General features: G+C 44.7%; 1 protein-coding gene across 1 annotated transcript in view; it reads left to right on the top strand.

Annotated features, from left to right (window-relative positions):
- GDNF (glial cell derived neurotrophic factor) overlaps nt 1-25,273 on the top strand; it is a 48,393-nt gene that overhangs the window by 4,100 nt on the left and 19,020 nt on the right. Inside the window, exon 2 of the mRNA XM_069221259.1 lies at nt 19,249-19,482. Coding sequence (XP_069077360.1) covers nt 19,275-19,482 — 208 coding nt within the window. The 5' untranslated portion in view covers nt 19,249-19,274. The remainder of the gene's footprint in view (nt 1-19,248; nt 19,483-25,273) is intronic.

Below are 25,273 nucleotides of genomic sequence, written 5' to 3'. Positions count from 1 at the left end.
GACCATATTGATTCTTGTTTTTGATATCGTCCCATAATCTTCAGGATCTTGTCAGTTGTTCAGATACAGAATTACTGATTTTACCTCCAAGAGCAACACGATTCACTTCCACAGAACTCAAAATCAACTATTTAATTGGCCTTCATGGCCTGTTCAGGTGCCCGTGTATGTATGTATGTATATGGTATTTCTATAGCGCAAACCTAAATGGCCAAAAGACAGCTAAATGCTCATGACCCTCAAGGACATTTAAGAAATGAGGTCATTGGCTTCAGATACAGTAATGTCATTGTTGTTGGGTGGGTGGAACGATCATTACAAGGGACAGCACTTTCTGTTGATTTTTATGTGCCTTCCAGGCTGGGCCATTTCACTGATGGTGAAATATTTACACTTTGGGTTCCTAGACACACTAAAAACTGACTGTCCTAAAATGCGCACATAGCCATGTCGCAACACTCAAACGGAATGTTTGTCTTATGTTGTGTTAAATTTTGGATACATACATGAAGTTGCTGTACAAAAATATAAAATTGAAAGGTGTTGTAAGCTAGTATTTTAAACCACTCACAATGGTAGGGTTGCTCAATGGTTAAGCGCCTGGTTTGCAAGCATGCGCTTTCCCCACTTTAGTGCACAAGTATACTAAAAAGAAAGCATTGAAAGTTCTAAGGATTTACACATAAAGTTCGTCTTGTCAGATAAACATCTACTGCATTGTAAGTGGAATTTGCTAATTTGAAAAAATAATAAATATATTCAGACAGAAAGCTCTAAGAATAGAACTTACCACCCATGGTAAGTGTGTGCATCCACAGTGTTACGCACAGCAGCAGTTCCAAAAATCCACTTACAGGATCCACGGCCTAAAATTTTAATGTGTAGGTAACAGTTTTGTTGGATTCCTAAGTTAATTACGAACTCGTAGTGTGTTATGTTTACGAACTCAGATGGCACGTGTTTCGCTGAGGCTGAAATACGCCCATGTGCTTTTTTCAAGTTATAGAAGCATGTCACTGATAGGTCTGTGGTGATGTTCAGCTCAAATTAGATTACTCTCCCAGGGAATGTCTCTCTGTCAGCGATGAGTGTCTCTTTAAGTGCAAGTCATTAGGATGTTAGTTCATTCTGAGACCTGCGTTTGTCCTTATGCAATCTATTGCGCTGTTTGTGTGTGTGTGTGTGTGTGTGTGTGTGTATGCAGAGCTGTATGCACATCGTTAGCATAAATATAGCCTAACAATAATATTGCATCCGAAATATCGTTTGCAAAATCACTGTCAACGTAGATTCTATATTATTAGCAGATATTTTTGTAAACATTTAGGGCATACTATTTCTGTCAGGCGATATTTTGGTAGCATATTGTGGAGACGGAAACGCATTGCTGTATGATTAGGCAGGCGTGTGTGATATGCTGGTATCAGTTGTGCCTTGAATAAACTGGCTCAATAACACTAGCAGTATTTGTTTATGTATATTGGTATATTTGATTCCTCTTAGTTGTGTAATGTAAGGCATGTGGCCCTGTACCATAGAGAGAGTGAACCTTGAATGCCCAACTTTTTTTATTTCGTGGCCCTGAAAGTCTGACGACTTCAAGGCAATGGAGGGAGAATGCAGTCTTTTTATACCACCTTCCGCCCTGGAATATAAGGCCGCAACCCCCAAAAACAGAATCACTATTGGTGGGGATATAAGAATACCAGGCTCATCTAGGAGCAATTGCTTAATAACAATTAGGTTGAATTTATGGGTTAATTCCTAAAAGAGCTAAAACAAATTTTGAAAATTTGAAATGAATATTGGCAGACAAAACAGGCGCATTTTTAAGTCTTGGTTTCAAAACAGGATGCTCATCTATGTTTACGTGTTTTGTTTAAGCCATAAACAAACATATACAAGAGCCCGGACAACCGTTGGGGTGTCTGCGGAGACACAATGGCACAGCGCACTGTTCACACTGTGGACTGGACAGGAGTGGAAGGGAAGGGCCAGGGTGGGGACATCCGTTCTGCTGGTATCTGAAACTCCGCATTACTCCATTCTGACATGTCCTCGGAGCCCCTGTGCAGACGGCTGGCTGTCCTGCGGGCCTGAAGAGCGGCGACTTCCTCCTCGTGAGGGCCTTGAGTCGGACCTCGCAGCAGAGGACTTGTTCTTCCTCCTCGTGTCTCGGTATCCCGAGAGAAAGGAAAAGGAGTTGCTACCAGCGGCCTAGTCATTCCTGTCATCTGTCAGGAGCCCGCGTCCATTGCAGTCTAGCGAGGCCCGCCGGTGTCCACGGGGGAAGCGTGGGTAGGGGCGTGTGGGTGCAAGTGCCCGCAGAGCACCGCCGCCTCCACAGTGCGCCGGCACTGGGGGTAGGACTGGCGAGGAGCTCTGTGTACCACACAGGCCCCGTGGAGCTCCCGCCGCTCATTTAAAGCAGAGCTCCCAGGCGCGAGGAGGCGAGGCTCTTGCTTTCCAAACCCACGGCAGGTTTCGGCTGTCAGAAAAGGCTGCACGTGGGTAGATCACGTCCCGTGATATTGTTATACGTATACACCCAGCTGAAGATTCCAGTTAACCAGTAACAAATGGTTTGTATGGAATATGGCTGTGCATACGGGGTTCTGGGCATTGGGCGATACACGTGGTTAACTAAAAATACCAATTGAAGCCAACTAGCCTTTGATAGCAACATCCGGTTCGTGGAAACAACGGACTCACGTGGGATTTTCTCTTACCTCTTCGGCAGATGCGCACAGTCTCTCTTACCATCCATAGCTTATTGTAGGACCATTTGGAACTAAGCATATGGAATTTTCAGCCAGCTATATTGCTTCGGTGTTGTTTACAAATCAGGTACCGATTTTGAATTCTGCAAGCCAAAATGTCCCATTTAAAGGTACGAGCGATGGCCCTCGCCTTGTGTACTATACGCTACTGTCCATTGTCTTTGCAGCCCTGCTAGAGTGCAGGGGGCGCGTTCAAGCGGCTGAGTACCACTGCCCTCTGGCGGAGAGAACACGTCACTGCGGCCTTCTGGACGGGCTGGCTCTCCCAGGGAGCGCTCGATGTTTTATTGCTGCCTTCGCGTCACCCTCACTCAAAACAGATCCCGAATTTGACAAGTGAAAGTAGGCTAATTACATGTTTGGTTCCTGCTAATCCCTTTATCTGCCCAAAGTGCACATTCTGTTGCCAACGGAAGCACTTCGAGGTGCACAGTTAAAGGTCTAGCAGGCCACTGCAGTGCAGGTGGAGGATCGGGGCAGCATTTAGCCCGCAGCCAACTAATATTTGTCTTGACTTCATCGGCAAGCGTCAAGACACCAGTGAGAAACGCAGGGGCCCTCGCCACGTTCTACCGGAGGGTGGAGGCATTGTTTTGCGTAGCGCCCCTGCGTTGCGTCAACAATTGTGTACGCACTACAAACAGGTACACAAAGAGACTGTGGCATAGCGAAACATGAGGGGGCACCCCCTGCAAACTACACGGAGGGACCCCATCCCCACTTCCGGACGCACTCAGTTGCTCTCAGGCCAGAGTACTGTGCTGAGGGGGGCAGCGAAGGTCGCACCGCGGGGGCTACACTGGCCTTTGTTACACCCCTGGAAAGAGAAAACAAAGTAGCGCGTTGAATAAGATCGTACACAAAGCAGTAGCGAGTAAAAGTGTACACTCGACATAACAGCGTTTTGAACTAGTGCGTGGAGGTTGTACAACGTCCTGCCGAACAGTGGACTGTGCCCGCGATTACTGAATACAGCGCTGTGACGTGCACGCTCTTTATCAACACACTATTTTGCAAAAGGTGTTGTTACTCAACCCCCTGGTATTAAATGGGACAACTGCACTTACAGTATTTCGAATTAACCCAGTTCCCGCGAGGACCGTACTCGTTTTACACATGCACACTTCCCAAACGTAAACCGGGAGAATGTAAATCAACGTTAGCAACACCCCATAGTGAGAGCCGTGTGGTGTTCAGATTGCTGAAGAGTCCCAGTCGCTGTGCATATACACCTCCTTTGCGTGTATGCACTGATGGCATTAAAGCAGCTTCCGTTGCTACACAAACAGTATCTGCACGTTCACTCAAAGCGCGGGAAGTTTATTTTCCATCAGTGAGCGCCTCACCGCCCCCTCTCCTCCCCACACTGTCAGCAGAGGGAGGCCTCACCCGGGATCGCACGGACAGAGCACATCTGAGTCAGATACACCGAGCTCTGCTCTTTCTGTCTGGCTGAGGAAACTGGCGAGCATTAGACAAGTGCGCAAATGATCACTCTACCCCATCACACGGGCTACTGAAGGCAATAGCATTATCTTTACCGCTGTTATTATCGTAATTACTGTTAGTGCTGACAGCATCACCATCAATCAAATAATGCCCGCTCAAAAGGGACGCTCTGCAATCTCAACAATCTCTAGGCACCTAGGCGACCTCCCCTGGATGAAATGTGGAAACAGCCCTGCTGGCTCTGACCTGCTGCATTGATATCAGAGCGAGCCCACTGTGTTACCTCTAAGGCCTGTGACTTATGCCGCCCCCTCTAGCTAGTTCTACTTTAGTAGTTGCGCAGCGTTTCTAGAGCGACCTGAGGCAAGGAAGGCCCTTAAATCTAGGATCCACCTCGCAAAGAAGAGAGGGCCCTGGAACTGCCCGGGAACTTTAAAATCACCTTCACTGGAGTTTAAAATGTCCCAGGATCACACGGGCACCCCCCAATAATCCTGTTTGCTGACATGAAAAGAGTATGTCTGCATTAGGAGGAGACTCCGCGTGAAAAGCATCGGTTTATCCAAATGACCGGTCCGCCCACAATGGCACCTTTTGGAGGGTCCTGTAGGCCGTGTTATAGGATTATTCTGAAACACTTTCATGGGCACGGATATCAGAACTGCGAGCCCCATCATGTTTTCTGAGCCCTTAGGATGTGTGGCAGAAAATAGTGTGGACTGATTAAAAGTGCCCTACACCAGTTCCTCTCATTAGAGAAACAGGTGCAATGGCTCTAGGCCCAGAGCAGTAACTAATTTGTTCTAAAAAATAACACATAATAATAATAATCGTGTCTAAAGATCTTCTTAGGGGCCCACTTCCAGAGCCGAATACAGGGGCTGCTGAGTACCAAGGCTGACTTCTTCCATCCACCACTCCAGAGACGTTTTAAGGCGTGGACAAAGTTAGCAAGTGACCAGGACCCCACTTTCCCAGGATCCCCCTGGGAAAGTGAACTTTCTCTCTGCTTTATTATCTGGATATTCTATTCTCTATCTAAACCCCTATAACTCTTTGTCTAGCTCCACCCCGGACGTTGTCTCTACCCGCTGTCACTTTAGGGATTATAGGGGTCCAAGGCGAGACATATTTCAGCTGTTTTGGGTGACCCTGTTAAAGTTTAAAACATAACTTTGTATTGATCGGCTTCGAGGCACAAAAGTTAACAAGAAAAGGGTAATGAAATATAAGAGCCACCAAAATATGTATCACCGCTTTCTACATCCATCCATTCATCCTTTCTTTCTTTCTTTCTTTCTTTCTTTCTTTCTTTCTTTCTTTCTTTCTTTCTTTCTTTCTTTCCTTCTTTCTCTTGCCCTAGGTCAAAGTCTGATGATAAATAATAAGCTTTGGTCACCAACATTTATTAGTTTTCAGATTTTTCTGTTTAGCACTGTGGCTACTAGTGTGGACCAAGCCTAACACTAAATTAAGTGCCTAAACGCTGGCAAGTCCACACCTCTAAGCGCCGCATAGAAAGTACCTCATCAACTATCATGGCACCCTCACTCAGGATACAAAAACTTTGAAAGCCAGGGGGCGTTCCCGAAGTTGTTGAGACATTTTAGGCAGCACTGGGCAGAAATGAAACGTTCCCAGGCACAGACCACTGGTCCAGCTTCTTTTCTGCTGTAACACTAAGGTACAGCATCACGGGGACACCTGCTCACGTGTCCAGGCCGGGGGACGTTTCCATGCTCTCTGGGACTGAGTCACAAAATTAGTTAGACATTTACTTCTCTACTTTCAGAGTACATTTCAGATTTTTTAAAGCTCACAAAGCTTTCCAATAATTTGCTTGGGTATCTTTAACAGTCACAGATTCCCTAGCTTACTCTGGCGAATATTTTAGAATCCCACTTGGGATATTGCAGACACATTTCTGCATGCATAACTCGACAGAATAGAGTGTACATCTTTTCACATAGGTAACTGTCTCGCTTGAGTGCAGTGGCACCTAGAAACGTTTTGAAAGAATGTTCTAAACTTGAAAAACCCTCTCACAACATCCTTATCATTATTAGGAATCTTCTTTTGCTATTCCAACCCTGGATGAAATTTACTTTTGCAATTGGCAGACTTGAACTTCCAGCCGGTTTCTGGGTGGAAAAGTTTTTGAATATTTAGAAAAAAGGGCATTGATGTTTGTTTCCAAAAGTTCCCTGGCATTCCCACTCCCACCCACGCCCCCTCACTACTGCTCCTGGAGAAAACCTACACAAAAAGAGTGACTGATTACATCTCTTTACGAGTGCAAAACGATGTTTTGTGAAACACTGGTTACAAAAAAGGCTATTTGCGCATGTAAATTCAACTTACATATAAATCCTTTTTGAGTGAAGCCTGTGGCGTCTAGTCATAGACATCAGTGAGGTCGGGCGTCTGGAAGGAAGTTTTGCTGAAAACCCGACCTTAAACCCACGCCCCTGGGTTAGGGGCGTAGCTTGGCCAATAACATTGGGGTGTGTAAACTTCAGATTTCCCAACAGTCAGGCTGGGATATCTTGTTAAAACACTTATATGAGAAGCAGGACATGAGGGGGCTTATGGGGCAGTGGAAAGATAGAGGAGGGCAGATTGGTAGGGACACTTAAAACACCACATATTTATAAATAATCCACATTTATGAAGGCCTTTAAAAGAAAGATGAGAGAGAGTGTGTGTTTTTGTCAATGTCCGCATGTAAAATTCCCTGGTGAAATCCTACAGACCCTTCCTCTTACCCCACTGAAAGCTCTTTTGCCCAACTACTTACTACAGAGGACATTTCTTATGGGGTGTAACACCCCCAAACACCCCCACCCCCCGAAGCTACACCCCTGCTGGGGCTGCATCTCTCAATGTGGGCAGAAGGGATCGGTGGTGTGCAGACTGTCATTTAGTATGATATTATACTACCTCGGAGCAGAATGTGTCTGTAAATGTGATTCCAGATCTATATTCAAAACCGCTTGATCTAGGATAATAATTACAGTTCTCCAGTTTATTGTATTTATTTTTGTGGCATTTCTATTTGTATATATCCATATTGTTTTTGTGCTTATTTTACCTGAAGTTATCCGTTTTCATGTAGGCTTTAGTGAAACAAATGAAGCTGCAAGTGGTATATTTCTACATACCTATTTAATCCATGCATGTGCATTCATATTTGAACGCCTGATAGGCTCCTGCACTTATTCGAAGCATCAGTGCTCATATGACAACATGAGCTTTGTAGCTGGCATGCATTCGGTTCTGCAGCTAGGTTTATTTAGAACACTTTCTCCTTTTTATTCCCCTCCCAGTCAGTCTGCACAGTTACTGATTGGTTTACAACACTGAGAATCATTAAAAATAGTTTTTTCTTGTTTGTCCTTATCTTAATATAAATACAGGCAGAGAAGTAGATGGCCTTCTGTGTTGTAAAAATCAGTAACAAGGGAGAAATTGGAGCCTTAATGTTGATATCAGTTCCTTAGTTTTTAAGGCAGGAGGCAAGGTCTGTGTATTATTCCTGAACGCTTAAAAGTTCTATGTCATAAATCCTGAATTCCATAGCTAGATCGTGCAGAAACATGTGTAACCGGCAAACTTGAACTTAGAACAGGTAGGACATGTCTAAATGTATTAGCATGAGATGTTTATATAGCGCTTGGATTTCAGACTGAGGCATCACCACAGCGCTTTCTGCCGCTCTGCTCTAGCATGCGTGTTTTAGGTCAATGCAATAAAATACTTGTCTTAAATAGCACTAAGGGGCTTATATACACGAGTAGTGGCGCTGGGCATTGTAGTAAGTAACCTCCTGCGCTGCCCTGTGCCATAGAGAAAGAACAGAAATGCAATGTATTTACGAAATACAGTGCACATCTATCCTTTCCCCTGCGCTGGCGCCCTTTTGTCTGACTAGTGCTAACGCAGGCACCCCGTGCACCATGGTGCAAGGGGTGCCGGCGTTGCATGCAGGATTTGCTTTTTGCACAAAAGCAATCCATGGAGGTGTTTTCCTCTTTCTGAGTGTGCTGCAGATCAAAGTGATGGTGTGTCGCCTCATAGATATGGGTCTGCACTCTGCGCCGCTGAAGTGTGAAAAAAAGTAGCGCATCAGCATTGACGTCAATTAGGGATCGCCAGAGGTTGCAGCTGCGACCCCTGGCTTGCCCTTCGCGATCCCTGGCACTGTCTTTGCGACCTCTGGGCTCCGAGTTGGCAAATTCAGTGTCAGGAACATAGTGGCAGCTCCTCCTTATGGACGTCAGTTGGGACTGAGCTCACATTGTTTTCTGTCAATCTTTATAACGCTAATAGTGAATTAAAACATATTATTCACTATCAGTGTAATAAAAATGGGGTGCGGTTAGCTTAAAAATGCCCTTCTATGGCAGCTGAGGTAAGTAAAATGCTTTTAAATGAATGTTGTGTGCGTGCTTGAGGCTGAGAATGTATTTATGTGAGAGAGAGCGTAGGTGTGAATTTGTTTGCATGTGTAAGTGTGTGTCTGTGAGTGGAAGTTCAGGTCAAAGGGGGTGTGATGTCACTTCTGCTACCCATGGCTTTTTAGTGAATTGGTGTCCACGCGCTCAGGGCTGGTAAATATGCCCCTAAGTATATAGGTGCATGTCCAAAACCGGTTGCACATACACACATTGGTGTATTAGCATACCCGCAGGGCCTGAATTCCGCTGCTGTGGAATGCATGACTGAATAAAGCGAGCTGTGCTGTATAAACACGTTGGAGGATGTACACGGCACTGCTGCTTTCCGGGGGATGTCTGACGATGAGTCCTTCCCAGTGCGTGGAGCAGTCCCTTGTGTAAACAGCTTTGCCCCCTTCTCCAGTGCAGAAAACGCTCCTCAATGAGACATATCAACAATTGTCTGCAGGTAGCGTGGCAGCCACCGGGACTGTAACTCGAGGCCGTGGCTAGACTCTCCCTGAAATGCAGTAATTATGGATCAATGGGGTCCCAACACAAAGCGCCTCTCCCACAGAGTGCCTCACTCGGAGAGTAATTAGTGGGGTGTAAATCATATCCACCCCACAGGAGACCCTGCCCTCTCAGTCTGGGGTATGTGCGCGCCTGAGTGGGAGCAATAGCAGGTCACACGCCAGGGGGCTCTGCGTTCCTCGTCACAAAGAAACAGAATCACACATGCCACGCAGTGGGGCAGCCAGGATTAGAACTCGGAGCTCCTGCTAGACCAACCTACAGACAACAGGAGCAGGGCCGCCTTCCTTGAATCGTTCCTAGACTGCCCCGACTCCCCTCAAGTACATATTTATTTTTCTAAGATATACGCAGCCCTGCCAAGTTTCCCAGGTCCATGCTTGATGTGCTGCCTCAGTCCCTCTGTTTTTCTTTGAGTTCTGGGACTTGTAGACTTGTTTCATCCATTATAAAATGGGACTATAAATCCCAGAATTTGAAAAAAAAACCTGGACGGGGCAGAACATCACGCATGGACATGGGAAACTTGGCAACTAGGTATACAGCTACCAATGTGTGGTAGAGTAATTCCAGGAAAGATGTCTCCTCGTTTATCTTACCCAAATGGTGACCTCGCCCACAATATCGCAAACTATTCATGTCAATGTCAACTCTATTGTTTAGTTAATAAAGACCATAACAAACGATAGGTACGGTTTATTATAAATGGAACATTGAAAAATAAGTTACTTTGCTGTAGACAAGTATGAAAAAATAAAAGACTAAAATACTGATCAAGTTTGAAACTAGTTGAATTAAAATTTGGATATAACCAGCAGCGGCTGCTGCAAATGTCAAGGGGAGGTGTGGCAGGGGGTGACGATGAGGACGTGGGAAAAAAAAATACAAAAATAAAAAGTACCTTTTTCGCCATTCCTGCCTGCTCGCTCTTCTTCTTGTCTCTCAGCAATCAATGGATACCAGCACAGGCTCTCCAGCAATCCTGGCACTGCTTTCATGGAAAAGGTAGCATGAAAGCAGGATCAGGATTATTCTGAGCAGCAGTGACTGCCGCTCAGATTCAGCCCTGGGGGTCTGTGCAGTTTCTCCAGCCCTGCTGTTAAACACAGTTGGGCTGGAGAAACCTAAGTGCGCATGTGTGTTTGGCCAGCCTAAGACGGCCAGTCAAACACACATGTGCACTTAGTGCACTCCCTCCTCCTCCCACGGCCCAGCCCGCCCCTCCCTGTACTGCTGGCTGAGCCAGCAGATGAAAAATAAAACAATAGTTTAACTATTGTGTTATTTTTTATCTCCTGGCTCTTGGCCAGGGGGGTGACGCTCCTCCTCCATGGTGGAGGAGCCGCCCCTGAATATACCGCCGCTACATAAGGGTAACCAGTCTCTTAGGTGCTGCGTGCTGGGGGTCACCCAAGTGCCATATAGTTTACGATAGCTAAAAGGGTTACAACACTGGCATGGACTTAACCATTGTCTAAAGTGCTACATGCAGAGGTCCACCCTTGTATCAAATGGATTGGTTGGTTTTTGGGGTTGGTTGGTTCTTGGAAATGTAGTCTGTTATGAGTCTTTGGCTGTAATTGATAAGAGTTTGAGTTTTTTGTGTGGGGTCGCAGGAGAGCTCTGAGGTCAGTAACATATTTGGCGCATCTTGCCAGCAATGTTGTGTCAATTTGGGAGAAGCAGAGCAAGGAAGCCACCTGGCAAGTACGAGCCCCCTTTGCCAGGAAAATGGGTTTCAGTAGGGTCCTCCTTGTGGCATCTAGAGAGAGAGGCAGCACTACAGAAGGTGCAGCCTTGATTCATGTTTGAAGTTGCACAGTCTGCAAGCCCCCACGTGGCCTGAGCTGGCCCAAGCTGGGTTGAAGTCTTTCATAGGTAGCCCAAGCATTCTCATGCGCAGGATGTCACTGGACACTGGTTGTTAATTGGATCAGCAAGGTAGGGTTGAGGTCTCTCTTCCAAATATGAAGTGTTCGGAGGGAGCAAGATGTCTGAGGTATTTAGAAAAGCAATGTCTTGCTGATAGGAAATTAGACGCAACTGCCTGTTGATGAACTTTTTCCAGGTCAAAAAAGGGATCCAGTTCAAAGCAAACTCTGAGTCGTCGATTCAAAAAGTTGCCAGGGCCTTCTGGAGTTGCTCAGACCATGGGTTCCCAGGGCTTTCAAAGGTTCCCTACAGGCAAGCCTTTAGTGCAGTGGTTCCCAACCTTTTGACTCCTGAGGACCCCCAATGAATCATTACTGGAAGCCGGGGACCCCCAGCAATTTGTATGATTTAATTTTCAAACATTAAAACAGTAACTCACAAAAAATATAACAAATACACACCAAACAAATACTTAAATTACTAAAGATAAAATTCTTTTATATTGAAAAAATATGCAAAAATTGAAACATTTTATTGGGAAGGTTGACGCTGCATCTCGGCAACTACCTTTTCAATGTTGGTTTTATTTAGGAAAGGTGAATCCTCAGGTCAGATTCTACATTTCTGGAGTGATTTCTGTTTTTATTTTTTAGGTGTGAAAGATCTGAGAAAGCTTTTTCACATAAATAAGTGAAGGGGAAAGGAAGTAAACCAAAAGGGCCTCTCATCTCTCCCTAGCTTCTCTGTCACATGTACTTAATTTGTTTTATAGCACCTCTCATACCACTGTAGGGTGTCAGGGCACTTTACAGGGGACTACAAGATGCAGGATTCACATGTCATCCACACTGGTAGGCATTTTCTAAGAGTGCTTGGTCCGGAGAAGCACAAACTTAGGATTCAGAACACAGCACAGTGATTAGCGATGACGTAAGCACAGCGCTTAATTTGTAAATAAAAACGTGCCAATGCCCAAAGCCCTCCTCTTAAACACGTGGCTGCTGCAATTAAATGTGGGTACACGGAATACTGATGCAGCATAATCCTAAACACTCTCGGGCCTCTTCAATCCATATAAAGTCACTCCCTGCCACTTCAGCTCACTCTAGCAGCTTTCTACTTTCTCCCTTTGTGAAGCTTTTTCATTTTTCCCTCCCTCCGTCTTTCCCATATGTGTCTTTTGCTCACAGCAAATGCTTGAGGCAGAAGAATAAGCCCCGGCCCTCAAAAATAAGTGCCGGTGCTCAGCACCGGAAACAACAAGCACAAATTAAGCACTGAGTTAGCAATAAGAATGTATTTCTACACAAGCAAACCTTTTTAGCAGCATAAGGAAAATGAAAGACTAGGAAAAAAACAACTTTCTAATTTGTGCCATGCGGTTTGCATGCAGCTCTTTTTAATGGCAGTTCACAGCTCCCTGTGCTAGATTACGATTATGAACTGCATAGTAACAAAAGAATCTCTGTGACAAAAGGAGTAACCCACTGTGCCATGCACATAATACACATTCTTTGCAGCAGGCATATTAACCATCTGCGCTACTTTGGAGTCAAAACTGCCACTGCACAAAACTCCCATCTCTCTCCAGCAGATACATTTATCACTTGAGTTAGCTTGACGGTTTTATTTTTGCAGTACAAAGAGCTTTGCAGTGCATTTAAAACTGCTCAACAAAGGAAGTAATAAATATGAAAACACACAAGCACCTTTTGCCAGAGGCCCCAGCTGGAGAAGTGCCTTCCTCCCAGCCCAGGCCTGCAGACCCCCTGGGAATGTGTCACGGACCCCTGGGGGTCTGCGGACCACAGGTTGAGAACCAGTGCTTTAGTGAATTCCTGGGCACCTTCAGTACCCGGAGACAGTGTTTCAAAAAGTCAGATTCACAGATTAGCTCTTGATGAGTCAGGCTGAATGCTAGACAAATTAGGGATCTACGCAGGTACCTGGGTAGGTGAAATATTCTTTTATGGCATGAGGACCGTGGTGCTCCAGGGTAGATGAGCAGGCACCAGGAAAGGCCAAATGCCCATAATGAAGGGAATAAGGGTGTCCTTAATGACTTTAAGTATTGGAGCAGTGGATGGACTTTTTAGTTTCATGTTGAGGCGGGCAAAACCATATGTAATCAATATGTAATCACTGCAGCTTTCTTCTATAGGGAGGCTATATGGGCTAGGGATTTGGCAGTGTCTGTGAACCGAATTCAATACTATTCTTATCAATCGTTTAGCTGATACTGGTGTTGAAGGTCCTGTACATGCCTGGATTACTAACTTTCTAGCAGATATACATCAAGTTGTCACACTCCTCTTTTTTTCTTCTATTAAGTCTCTAGCTGGTGGGGCTCCTCAGTGGTCAGCCCTCAGCTTCATGCTCTTTAATATTTAGTGTGCTCCTTGGCAGAGCTGGTTTGCAATCTTGGCATTATTGCATGTAGATGACTCACAATTGATTGTGTCTCTAAGAGGAGGATCTCTATAATCAAAAAAGGTACAAATAATGTTTAGTCTCTGTTGCAACCTGGATGAATAAAAATAATCTAAAATTAAACTCTGATACGATTGAGGTCTTAATCATAGGTAACAATCACTTGGCATGGACCGCCCCATGGTGGCCACATGAACACGTGGCTCTTTACCTCCACCAGTGAAAGTGGTCAGAAATTTGGGTGTAAAGTTTGATTCTAAACTTTCCTTCAAAATCAGATTTATGTAGTCATATAAACTTGTTTTGGCCTTCTGAAAATGCTTTAAAATGTTCACTTTCTTGACCATTTCAGTCAAAAAAGCTGTGACACATGCCTTAATTATTTCCAGGCTGGATTATTCCAATACTCTATACCTGGGCTTCCAGCCTCCGAACCTGTTCAAGCTTTATGTACTTCCAAGATATCTGAAGCCAACCAAGTCCTTTTCCATCTTCCCTCCTAAATCTCTTAAGTAAAAGATGAGAGGGAATTCAGCCGCAGTTCTAGGTGCCATTCTATGGAAAAAAATGCCTCTCTAACATTAGGCGACATAGGATTGCACCCGGTTTTTGAATGACCTTAAAACTTGGCTTTCTAAGCAAGTCTAGTGGTGTTACTTGGCTATCCCTCTTCAATCTATTAGTTACCCCTGCGGTATTTTAGGTATTTCTTGCTTCCTTCTTTCAGGAGGGTCCTAGCCCCTAGAAGTTTTTGAGCAATAGAAGCACTCCATAAATATCCATTACATTACATATATTGGAGGACACAGTGAAGGAGCATACTATACTTAAGATAAATGGTCTCATTATTGTTGAGGGGGCCTAAATCACACCCTCCACTCCATCGCTTTACACACCACTGTAAGTCTCAAAACATCTGAATGTATCAAACCCTCCCCCACTTAACTCCAGTGCTCACTCTCCTGTCTGAACATCATCCTTCTCTGGGCCTTCCATGGCCCTTCCAGGTCTACTGACTACTTAACCTTCTACTAACCTATCACTGTTTTCCTCCCTTCAACCTCTTCTAAGTCTAACCACACTGGACCAGTACTCTCTACTTAGCAGTGATTTCCTCCTGGACCTCCAGTGCCTGAATACATCCTATGGCACTCTACTGGTCTGTAAGACCTTTCCTCATCTGGACATGTAGATAAACCTGCAAACATAAATGTACGTTATAACAGTGGTGCCCATTGACCCACCAAGCCTTTCTCACTTGTTGTCTAAATGTCCTCATGAAAGCCAGTCAGGTAGCTGTACCAGTGCTGCTCTCTCATCCACCGGTCCTCTAGCGAGCATCCCACTCTTCAGGACCTGGGACACCGTATCTCAGAACACTCAAAGTACATCTCTAACCTCCAAGAAAACACATTTTTAACTAAGTTGAATCTAACACTTTATCCAGGCGGGATTTAAACTACTTCATGCTAAATCAGAAGCCCCATATGATCTTAGAGACATATATCATCTCTTTCCTATACTCCTTCAAAAGGCAAGGGCATCTTACGTAAGATGGACATCTCAAACCACGAGGAGGAAAGAATTGCCTTCTTCAGGCTGTGCAGATGAAGTTCCTCACTGCCCAGTCATACAGCGTATCATTACTGAGGTGTACCCCCATACTCCATTTACCCATCCTCCAATGTCCCCAGATAACTGAAGAGGATGCCCCTTATTTGCTTCGGGACCCCTTGCAGTGAATATATCTTTCTCAAATTTGTGGCAGTCAAAAAATTACAACAATTTCTGAATTCATTTGAGTGATAAAGAGTCCCTCAAACCATTATTCTTTCCTACGTTTGCATAGAGAAGGAAACAAAGATCTGGTTGTTTTCTAAAGGCCATCCAGCAAAGAACTCAGTGTGTGAACGAGGAAGCTCTGCGTGCAAACTGGCATCATATAAAAAACAAGCATTTGCAACGTAATGGGTTTCACGTTTTCTCGAGTTAGAGCTATAAGCGTTGTAAACTCCTAACCAGACTTTTCTTGACACATAAATTGAAAATAAAAAGTAATACAATTTCACATAAGCAAGCAAATTCAAAGCACCACGGCATCAGTGTGAAGGAGCACACAAAAGGAAAAAGAAGTTCGCTCGCAGTCAAACGTATCGGCAAAAGTGCAATTAGCCGTGTAACAGGGGCAATGTCCAAGGCGGTAACTAAACCGCCCCAAGGAGAGACAAACGTAAAGCACTTACCAAAGAAAATAATGGATTTTTGAAGGGCAAGCCTACGAACGAATGATAGTGATGGGTGTGCAGTGGGCGTGGTTAAAGGCCCAGATACATACCAACACGTCAGAAAAGCAGTGCTTGCGCTCTGCTATGCTTGACCTAACAAGCACTGGAACAGGTATAGATTTTATATGTTAGCTCAAGGAAACAGAATGTGTGCAAGCCTGTATGTGCTTGTGTGAGCTCTTTAAAGCCAGACCTATAGACTTTGGCAAATCAGTTTTATTTACATTAAACCAATGACGAGGAAGAAGAATAAATAAGAGAAACATAGAAGAAAGAGGGGCAGAATTCGTGCAGGAAAAACAGGAAATAAAGTCACATGCAAAGTCATAAGGAAAGACTCCAAGTTGAAAGAAAAAGAACAGTGGGTAAGAAAAGGAGAACAACATGCACCCAAATCCTGCATGAAACAAAATAAAAAACATGCTGCAGTGAAAAAGAACTGCTTTATGCCTAAAATGCATGCATGGGAAAAACGGTTGAATGTGTGATAGTCCCTCATGGCTGCTATGCAAGCTCTCCATAGGAGGCAAAATGATACACCAACTACAAAACCGAATGAGGCAAGAGTGTAATACGTCTTAGAGTAGAGCCCAACCCCACCACTTGCATTTTGAAAGGATTGTTAAAAAAAAGCAACATTATTAAGCCAGACGTAAAAACAGATATAGTCTGCCTCCCTTGTGCGTACAACATCTGTGTGTGCCTGTAAAGCACAGCAGGGTTTCAGCAAGGGTATCTTCCTCCCCCTAAGGGTACCCTGCTGGCCATCTTCATTTAATGGGTGTGGGTTGTATATGTGAAAACTTTGTTTATGCAACTTGGGCTCAGAAACTAAACCAGTTTACCTGCCAGCTGGGCCGGCTTTAGCGCTGGTGGTTCCCTGTGCTACAGTTTTTTTGGCACCCCATGACCACCTCTTTGGATTCACTCACTACCACCCCGCAAATGTGCCCCTCATCTCTCCGTAGCCCCCTTTCACATACATTCATTTGTTTTAAAACACTTTTAAAGGCTAGCTTTACTAATCCACTCAGCTGTCCACGTAAAATATAGTTATTTTCTTTGCAGCAGGCACATTAACCCTCTGCACTACTGCATGGGGAGTCAAAGCTGCTGCCAGACAAAACTCCTCTCTCTCCCTACCAGGGACATTAATCACTAGAGGTATCTTGACATTTGAATTGTTTCCTGAAGGCTGTTACAAGGAACTTTTCAGCAGGTGCTTTTAAATGGCAAGTTTGGAAAGTCATTCTAAACACAGCGCCCCCTCCCCGCCCCACCTCCTCCCGAGGTCAGCGCCACCCAATGCAGTTCAGCACCGGGTGCGGCCGCACCGCTCGCACGCCCTAAAGCCGGCCAGCTAGTTTTTATTTAGAAAGAGCCCGACCGTGGTGGGTTTTCGTCATCCTTCCCAGCCCTGTAGCAGACAATCCCAAACCTTTCTTCGAGGCCTCTTTGCCTTTATACATGCTTTCCCAATGGGGTCAGTGCTTGGACACAGGGGGGTCCCCATATTTACATACAGCATTCATCTCAGCAAATATGGGATGTCCCCTTTAAACTGCTGGGCACTGTAATAGCAACTGCTTATTTTGTGTTACAGAAGGGCCCCTGTGACCCTTTTAATCATAAGGTACAAACTGCACCAAAGTATGTGGATATCTTGTAATATGGCCATGAATGATCCCCTGAGTTAAGTCCAATACCGCTGATAAAATGGGATTAAGTAGGGCTTAATTTGTCAAGATGGTTGTAGGTGGCAGAGACTTGTGCTCATATTTGGGGACGGAATTTTATTTTTCATCACCAGACTTTGGAACAGAGCAAGAGAGGGCACGGCAGAAACGGAAGAAAGAAGGGGACTAGGAAGATAGGAAAACTAACATATGGAAAAATCAGATAAAAACAACCTTCAATGGTGAGATAAAGAGATATCATTCCTGTATGTAGTACTCACCGAAAGCCACATTGTCTGTTCGTGTTTAATTAGTAAGCGCTATGATCATTGAAACTGTGCTCGTTTTGTTACCAATCGAAGGGTGTGAGCCTGAGTTGGCATCTATGGCTTCCAGGCTATGTACACACATTTGCAGGTGTGGCCCTTAACCCGCTAGCTATGGCGCCATGGCTACCGTCCGACATTAATAATTACCCAAAAAATGTTCAGCAGCTGCCCACTTTCGACATACTAGCGTGCCTCCTCGGCTAGGGGACATGGTTCTCCAAAATGAAACAGCAGTAACGTAGAAGACTGGATACAATTATATATTGCAAAAACTCCCCAGCCTGGTTACCATTACAGAGCGGAGGCAGTTCAAAGGGATCTGTTACACTGCACCATCTCCAAAGACACAGTCGCACCCACCGTTAGCTCAGAGTCGCAGTTACTTGAGTTGGAAATGTTCCACTGGTTGAGTTACTACATCGAGTACGTCTAGACAAGAATACTTGCTGAGGTGATAGGAGAGGCAGCAAAGCTGTCACAAGGAATGTGTCTTTCTTCCCGGCTAGAGAAGAGGCGGACCAGGTGCGTTAACTTGCATCTGGCCATTCCTTGCTAGTCCAATTCACAATTTCCTGAGTTGGGGATTCTCGGATAGATATATATACATCGACTAGTTTATGGTAAGTGCAGGACCTGAGAGGACGCGCGGAAGCGCTGTTAGAAGGTATTAGGTATGGACAGCCAAGGCATGTACCCCGCTCCCCTCAGAAGGGTACACAGAACCTAAATAATCATTTTTTAGAAAATATGGGTCTTATTTATTCTAAAAAAAAAATGTATATATCTGATAGAAAAAAATCAACATCAGCATTGCACCAGCCCAGAACCCATCTCACAGTTTTATTATGGCTAAGCCAGAATGGTCAAGAGATCTAAAGCTTTACCATGGCCCCTAAAAATGATAAACTAAGATAAAAACCTTGCCATCATACTCGAGTGCCAGTAACATCCTTGAAAACCCTCTGTGGTTGGTCTTGGGTAACCATCACTAAACCTCCCTTTCAGGAACTGATCCCCCCTTTTCACCACATGGACCTCCTGGGTTTAGGATACGGGGATCAGAAATATGGGCCTGTAATCCAATGTGGCCCAAAATGATGGCAAAAATTGTTCATGCAAGGCCTTTAAGTGTCAAACTGTGAGAGGTAAAGTTCCCCAACAGCATTAAAAAAAACAACCGGATCGATACAAACCCCTCTACCTTGCATGGTGGTGCTCAGCTTATATGTTCCGACCCCCATTTGTTGTGATTTGTGTGAGGCACTTCTCGGAAACAAGCAGGTACTCTATCACAGAGTACCTGCACTTCTATTTTTCCATTTAAAGCACTGCATGCAAGCGTATGTTATCGGCAGCAGATAGGACGAAGCGGAAATGTGAGCTGACTGTGTCCAGCAGTCATTCTCGTCTGGGTTTGTAATGTGTTTTCTTTTCCCTCTCTTATTGGCGCTGGGAAGGTCCCTCTCTTGGAAGCTGATCTAAGATGAAGTTATGGGCTGTGGTGGCTGTCTGCGTGTTGCTGCTGAGCTCGGTCTCGAACTCTCCTCTGCCAGCAAGTTGGGAAGCCGCTAAGAAGCCACCGATCCTGCAAGAGTCTGAGAAGGAAAAGGAGCGCCAGATCTCCCCGCTGTTCCCGAAGCTTCCTGGAGATCCACCACCCGGCCTGGCGCGCAAGGCTGCCCCCTCCCACAGTAAGAAACACTTGATTTACAAATGGGTGGGAGGCAAAACTGGTGCACTGCTCAGAGGTAGACTGAGAGAGTAGGACAGAGGAATGGCATCTGAAAGTAGAGACGTTTTATGGCATGAGCAAGGTGGGAAACTGTCCAGAGACCTCACCTTCCAAAGGGGTCCCCTTGAAAATGTAACTTTCTCTCTGTTTGACCTCCTTCTATCCTATATTGCTTTCTTAAACATCTCTCCCTTTGCCTACCTCTAACCTTGACTTAGTCTCTCTACCCTGTGTAATCTAAAAGATTTATGGTGTCACGATCAATACATATTTCATCTGTTCTTGTGTGACCCTGTTTAAGTTTAACATATCATTTATTGTTGTTTGGCATCACTGGGGGCTTGAATTATCTGGAAAGGGGTACTATATTTCAGATTTGTTCTGTACAAGGGCCCCCAAAATACTTCTTGCCTGGCAGCTCCTAAAACTCTTAAGATGACATTATCTGAATGGATGGGAGGGTGGAACTCATGTCCTCACATGTCAAGATTGATAAAAGCTCAGTTCTACAGGGTGGCAATAACTCCATGTCATCATGGACATGGTATATCCAGTTCTGGGCTTGCCACTTACAAGTCATTGCTATTGGTGGGGGGGATACAGTAATTAGTGCCAACGAAGTCCACAAGACCAAGAGTGCACTAAGTTGACATACAAAAGCCCAGGACTGTAAACTGATTCAGTTATAAGGGGAATGGACACCTATCTAGCCTTTACACCATTTCGAAGCCAAGCATCTCTGTGCATTTCCTTCTATTTACCAATAGTCCTACCCACCTTTAAGAGTGTTGCATTAAAATAATTGAAATGTAGGATAATGGCATTCGGATGTATACTGTCCCATCATTTCAGTACCGGTAGTATTGCTATATTTAGAGGCCGAGGTATCTGGAGGTCTACTCGACTTTCACTGAATTCATGCTGCTTTTTAATGTTTGTCTGGTTTCTTGGTCAAATATGCCAACAGATTTGACATTAGCTGTATAAAATATTAGACTTTTTTAGGAAGCCAATATATACGAGCTACCAGGTGACTCCATGATACCAGTCGGGTTCCCATGTTCTCAGTTCTAGCCTTTCATTATACACATCAGTTTAATTGCAATTAGCTAAAAATAAGAAAAACAAGAGTAGAGCTCCCAGAATTAATTTAGTTATTAAACGAAAGCAGATTACATTCACGGTAACAAAGTGGTCCTATAAGCCAGTGATACCTTAACCGATGTGTCTATTTACTTCTGACAGAGCTTAGTGTATCATTTCCCTTGCTTTGTGATTCATAAAGGGTGTACACGATCAGAACAATTCTTTGAACACTGCCAAAGGGTTCATATTCTGCCGGGCACTTGCATCCTCTACTTCAGTGGTTCCCAACCTTTTGATTTCTGTGGACCCCCACTTTAACATTAATGGAACCCAGGGACCCCCACTGAATCATCCTGGGAATCCGGGGACCCCCGACTGAGTCATTACTGGAAGTTGGGGACCTAATTTGTCAATATTTATTAATATTTTTTAATTTTCTAGGCTCTCGCGGACCCCCTGAGAAAGCTTCGCGGACCCCCAGGGGTCCCCGGACCACAGGTTGGGAACCACTGCTCTACTTCTCTAGTATCTACGGACCGGTTAGTCAAAGGCCGCAGATCATTGTGACTGATATTAACTGTAGAAGGCCAGTTGTTAAGAACCGAGATTGCAACTGCCAAAATGCATACGTTGTTAAATGCAAACCCTTAACTGGGTGACACTACAGGTAGTCACTTGGTAAGCCTACTAATAAGCGCGGCCCCAAAATATGACCTATCCTCTACCATAACCCACAACCTAATCTGATGGCTAACCCTAAAGTCAACACTACCCACAATCCTTCACCTAACCCAAAGTTCCCCTAACACAAACACCAAGTTTCTCCCCTTTCTCTAGCCATAACCCTAATCTAAACCGTACACCTAAACTCAACGTCACCCTAGCCTCTCTAGCTCTAATCCTAACCATAAACTTCACCCTAAGACTAAGTGCGCCCTCTACTCTAACTCTAAACGTAATCCAAAGGCTTCCCTAAACACAAAACTGCCCCAGCTTCAAGCCCAAATATAAGCGTACCCCAATCCCACCTGTAAGATTGCTATTAACCCTAATACCCTGGGTTCTAGCCAAAAACGACCCAATACTCTAGCCATAGCCCTATACTCCTAAACCTAAATACTAACCCTACAATTAAGCCTAATTAACACAATCCTTACCTCTAGGTAACATTATCCCTTAGCCTACCTGCTACTACCCCTAGAACAAAGCCCAACTACTACCCCTACCTGCAGCTACCACTACCCCTCCCTGAAATCAGAGCACTTACATCAGACTCGATGCAGTGGTATTTCCAGCGGCGGTAATTCTTCTCAGTGGTAATTATAATACAGTGACAGCTATGCAACACTACATCGATGCAGAGCATCATCGGCAGTAAGGTTTCACCACAACAGCACCCACGAGGTCTAAGCGCTATATAAAATGCAGCGAAACAAATAAACACAAACTGGCCAGTAAGACATCAACACAATTCAGAAACACTTCAACCCCTGGAGCTGAAAAGCATATCCTCTCCTCGCTGCAGTCGCAAGCAATCACAGCCAGAGAAAGGACAGAAATAACCCAAGAAACCGCAGAGTAAGGACCAAAAAAGCCATGGAAAGGTTGCTTTGTTTCCCTTGCACTGTGCTTTGAAGTTCACTAAAGCCATTAAAACGCATTAAGGGAACTACAACAAAGCAGGAACAATGTTTCCTGGGCCGTGGCCCTCCCTCATAGGTTACCATGAAAGACTCTCAAGCTAGAAAGGCTGAACAGGTTTGCAGAAGCACTGAAGTTTGAGGTTTGTTGAACTTAGTGCAAAGATTAAACGCTTTGCACCAGTGTGGTCCTTGCTCGGAGACAAGCAACGAAAATGATACCCAAGAGCTAATTATTATATAGATGGTAATGTGGCTGTAATTCGCCTCTATCAAAAGTATTCATAGGGTTCTCACAATAAAGTCAAGCAAGCTGTGTGTCTGTAAGGGGCATGGCACCTGCACTAGGCCTTACGGAGGGCCGGGGACTGCAGGTCCAGGCACCCCCACCTAGAAGCCACACAAACAGGTAACCGAATTAAAAAAAACTTTGGGCCTGATTGGGCGGTAATGTCAAATCCTTATTCTTCCGTCAGAAAGTCTTGTCCACTGGTATACTGAACTCAACCACACATAGTATTGTGGGAAAAATTCCACTGATGGTCTCCCCTCTAGATTTAGCACCTATCAGAATATTTTCTATTACCACCCAGCTCTAAAATCTTCATTCTCTCCTGCAGAAATCCCAATCCAGGCGAAAATGCGAGTTTGAACCCAAACTAGGATTCCGAAATGTGCAGGAGTTACTGCACACTGCAGAACTTCCACTGCACCATTGTTACCTGGTGAAACGTGGCTTATTCAGGTGGGAAAATACATGCAACATTCCGACATCCACACCTCAGAATAGAGGAACATTTCATAGCACTGCCGCATCATACCAACTTCTTAGATACAAGACTTGAAATGGTACGTTATACCACTCCTGGTAAATACTGCACTGTTTCAGTATTTCTTAGGTGCAGCATTACCGCACCACAATACCACAAGGTTATGAGCCCCTAAACTAAGCTTCTGTGTTTGTGTTGTGCTCAGTCATGTTGCTTACCTTAAAGCAGGACAGACAGGTTATACAAGAATAGTTCATATTTTGTTTGCCTTTTATATCATTATTTGGTATTGGTGTACCGCACAACCGCGTCTGGTGTGGTGTGATGTCATAGCTTTGGTGCCTTATCTGGGATTGTTTTCTGCACAGAGCTTGTACATGTGTTTAGAATGTGCATGCGTGGAAGGTGTCCCATGTGGGTGTGATGTGTGAGGGCTAGAGAAAAGCTCCAATCTCTCCATGGTGCATTTGTCGCTAAAGCTAAGCACGCATGTGTCACGAGATGTGTTTAAGATCCTACAGAAAGAGCACATTTCATGCATAGCCTGGCAGGCCTCCCTGATTCCATGTCTGGATGGATATAGTCCTGAGGACTGAGCAAGTCTGGTCCTGGAGACAGAAGCCATGTTTAAAAGCTCTCCAGTGGACCAAGTTGAGTAGTATTTTCCAGAAGCCTACTGGACGAGTAGAAAGTGCTTCTAGTCCTGAGGAGGGGACACAGCCAAGTTTTTAGACCTTACTGTACTTTCAACGTGTGACCTGGTAAAGAGTTTCACAGTTTGGACTGAGAAAGAGGTATCTTTCTCCCATGAAACATGTACCATTGAAGAGTCTCAAACCAAAGCAGATGAAAGGCTTCGCTTGGGCTGGTAACTTTGCAATATCTGTTGTCTGACTTTGGTCTGATTCCTTGGAGTACATGGTATGCAATTCAAAGGGACTTGTACAGATTCGCTGGGCGACCTTCACCCAGTGCATTGGCTATTCCACTAGCAACAGATGGTTCTGCTGAGGCAGGAAGAGTCATGCGACTGTTTTCTAAGACCATTGTCATATTACATAACTTTCGATGCCTGCTTTCATAACCCTTTTCTTTAAATATACCGTTTGGTACCAGTGGCTTACCGCCTTGTAGCTCTGCTAATAACAGGTGTCACCCACTTCAGCGATACACAAGTTATCACATTTGGAAGAGGGAAAGGCCTTGCTGGGGGCCGATCCAGTGACGGCTGGCTGCACTCAGATCTCAGCACGTGACTCACTGAGCTATCCTACTGGTACATTATTACGCGTTTACTTTCATCCTGAACCTACTGTACAATGTATTTAAAATTCTCTTGTGAAACCTTTTAGGGCCCTGATGGTAAAAGTCGTCTATCCCCATTTCTGAATGTACACATCCACAATACTTTCAGGAGCGCTCTTTACCCAGTCCTGCATCTCAAACAACCCCCAACAAAAGGCTGTCTAGAATGCTACTTTGTTTGGTGATGTCAGCGGGGTATTGTGACATCATTCACTGGATGGCCCCTTTAAGCGGACTGGGTAGTGCTTTTAAGCATCATAGCCCATATTGTGCTGTTTTGCTTCATTTATTTTTCCGGTTCTTTATGGTTTTATAGAGACAAGATTGGGGCAATGTTTTTATTGTAGCAAAGCAACACGAAACACTGCAAACAAGGAAGAAAATCGCATGCCCTCACAATATGTAATATTATCCTAAGTAGTACCTTGGTGCAATGTAGTCCCACACTGGGCAGTTAGTTTAAGTGATCTAGTCTTTTATATGCATTAATGATGATAGCGAAAATAGACAGAGAAATTGCCTAATTAGCGCCGCTAAGCTATTTTTGCTCCATTTTTTGTAGCTGTCAGAGCAGTTTTGCACCAGTAAAGATCACCGTATCTTGTCTTTGCAAAACAGTAAAGCACTGCAAAAATAAATGGAGCAAAACAGCCCAGAATGGGTTACGCATGAAATGTTACTTATTGAGTGGCTGCAACAGTTTGCTCCATTTCTTTTTGCGGCCATTAGGGCAGTGCTCAGTGTATTAGAACTATTTTCTAAGTAAGGAACCCTTTCCAGTGTCCCTGACCCTGTGCTCGCTGCATTGCTAGGAACTGGGCATCTCTGGCTCAACACGCGAGGTGCTTGGTGATGGGGAGGGTGTTGTGTTACCAGTGCAGCGGGCTCCATCTGATATGTCCAAAGATGGCCCAGTAGGGTGCGGCCGGCAGGTTACATAACACTTCAC

Source organism: Pleurodeles waltl, chromosome 1_1, assembly GCF_031143425.1.
Source record: "Pleurodeles waltl isolate 20211129_DDA chromosome 1_1, aPleWal1.hap1.20221129, whole genome shotgun sequence".
NCBI lineage: Eukaryota > Metazoa > Chordata > Amphibia > Caudata > Salamandridae > Pleurodeles > Pleurodeles waltl.
This window is presented reverse-complemented; position numbering and strand designations above follow the sequence as displayed.